Below are 2,248 nucleotides of genomic sequence, written 5' to 3'. Positions count from 1 at the left end.
ATCGACACTGACAGGATGGCTCAGTTTTATTTCATCCGACACAATAGCTGATTTTTAAAGCTCACCAACGAGCTGGGAACACCAATAACCGGAAGTACTTAATAATGCCGGAAGTGATAATGCAAAGAATTAAGGTCAAACGAATCGCATTTTACTAGATACCACAAACACAGACATTTAGTATCTTTAATTAAGAACAACCATATATTAATATTTGACACATTTTTCTATTACCATCAGGTGTTCCTCTCGTTGGTTTTGGCTTGGGAAGAGTACAGTTAGCTGCTGGGTAATGTCAGAATGCTTCAAGGGAGCGTGTCAGTCCCAGCAAGAACAATTTCAGATTGGGAATGAGTAAGAAAACCTCTTTAACACAGGGTACAATAAGACTGATTAGGCCTATCTGACATGGTGTGTCGAAAAGTTCATTTATTTACGGTATTTAATACAACTTTTGTTGATGGCATTTCAAGTTTTGGAAGAAACTGATCATGTGGCACCTCGTTAGAGTAACATAACATTCAGTGGCGGGTACCCGGTTCGGACGAACCCCCCTTTGAAGAAATGTAACAAAATACTAATGGGTCCTGGCTTATAAAAAGGCATGCCAACTTACCTGGGCATAGGTGGCAGATCAGACAAACTATATAGGCTTAGCCCAACTAGCCTTCAATTAAATAAATTTAACAGACGAGTCGTAATAATTTATGTGAAGTGCGTTCTGCAGGCCTACCGATCTATGGAGGAACGTCTCCAACTACTCAATATTGTTGGAATATAATAATATATTGCCTATTTTTTTTTCTCTCTTTGCATAGGGCCTAAGAATGAGATAAACTTACCTGACCTTTTTCAAAAGAGGAAAAACCTTGAATTTTGAAGAACTTAAAAAGTCATTAAGACACCACAGAAGTCTAGAAAACTCATTTCCGGCCATCTAGGAATCAAAATTTTCCCAGGGGAGGACCCCCGGACCCCTTTCTTTCTTGGGGTTTTTGGAACTTTCTGAAACCCCTCCTTGAAATCCTGGATCCGCCCATGACATTAAACACATAAAATACAGTTTCATTTAATTGCTGAATACTTGTCGGTCGGTAGGTTAACAAATAGTTGAAACAAATTCGCTTTTAATCCTCTGCCATTCTGTCGACGGCGACTGGAACCCAATTACAATTTAGGCCTAGAAGACGGCTTTAACACGTAACGGTGGTGATTAGACACCAAATATCTCCAGTTAAATCGTTAGCAAGAAGTTTGTTTTCTGGCGTACACAACTACGGATGGCCTAATATTTATATATTTAGTTCATGTGCGCTGGTGTATTTAAAAAGAGTAATGTATGATAATTAGGCCTACGATATTATCTACATTATTATATTACTTTATCATGTTAATTTAATTCACAAGGTAATTTTTTTTTCTTTCTTCCTTTGCAGGATTCCGATAGATATCACATTTTGTGGCGATGGTTTGTGCGAGGATGATAAAAATGAAACAAAACGCACATGTCCACTTGATTGTTGCTCTGTTGAAAATCCGAAAAAGTGTGCCATCAGTGATAATAAATGCCCCGATATCTGCTGCTCAGACGAACACTGCTGCGATATACCTGCAAGCAGCCTTATAGCGGATAATGTTTGGATTTTTATTCTCCTAGGCTTTTTCGGTGTTTGTGTTTTTATTAATGTGCTGTGTTGCTGCTGCTGTTGTTGTATGTATGACAAATGTTGCACAGTAATGAAGAAAAGAAGACGCATGAAAGCTCTCCGCAAGAATTGTAAGAGAAGCTCCGTACCCATGAATGATGCCGGTTTTGAATATGTAAATTCTACACGTCCTATTAGTTCATCGAATATGTAATGTAAGGAAATAGTATGGTTTTTTTTCAACATTTTTTAAAAACACATGGCAGTACACATATTCGCATGATGTCATGTCATAAAACACTTCTGTTAATCTATGAAGCAAATTATGAAAATATTTTCCCATAAGCCATCATTGTTTGTAATCGTAAACATCGCTGTTCACTCAGAGGTGCATTTTAACGAACTTGATAAATAACTATTGATATCTAATGAATATTTAATGAAATTTTAGAAATCTACTGTGGCTGAAGGTTTTTTTTTTTCAAAGTCTGACAATCTATTGCCAATAATCAATGGAAGATCTAGGACGTAAGACGCCACGAAGTCATCTGCGCATACGTTATCGTTAAGTTCTGGTTGTTGGATGAACTAAGTCCTGGTCC

At 37.4% G+C, this 2,248-nt stretch overlaps 1 protein-coding gene across 2 annotated transcripts in view; it reads left to right on the top strand.

Annotated features, from left to right (window-relative positions):
- Window positions 1–197: 197 nt before the first annotated feature.
- LOC117102430 overlaps window positions 198–2,248 on the top strand; it is a 4,286-nt gene continuing 2,235 nt past the window's right edge. The window contains exons 1-2 of one of the 2 annotated variants that reach the window (XM_033242692.1): window positions 198–354; window positions 1,437–1,775. In XM_033242692.1, the coding sequence (XP_033098583.1) occupies window positions 293–354; window positions 1,437–1,775 (401 nt within the window). In that variant the 5' untranslated portion in view covers window positions 198–292. Of the gene's footprint in view, window positions 355–1,436; window positions 1,826–2,248 lie in introns of both variants that reach the window. The other variant, XM_033242691.1, reaches the window with a different exon arrangement.

The sequence above is a fragment of the Anneissia japonica genome, unplaced genomic scaffold (assembly GCF_011630105.1).
Source record: "Anneissia japonica isolate Jap-2015-1 unplaced genomic scaffold, ASM1163010v1 scaffold287763_len296007_cov137, whole genome shotgun sequence".
NCBI lineage: Eukaryota > Metazoa > Echinodermata > Crinoidea > Comatulida > Comatulidae > Anneissia > Anneissia japonica.
Note: the sequence above shows the minus strand (reverse complement) of the source record. Positions and strands in the feature narration are given on the sequence as shown.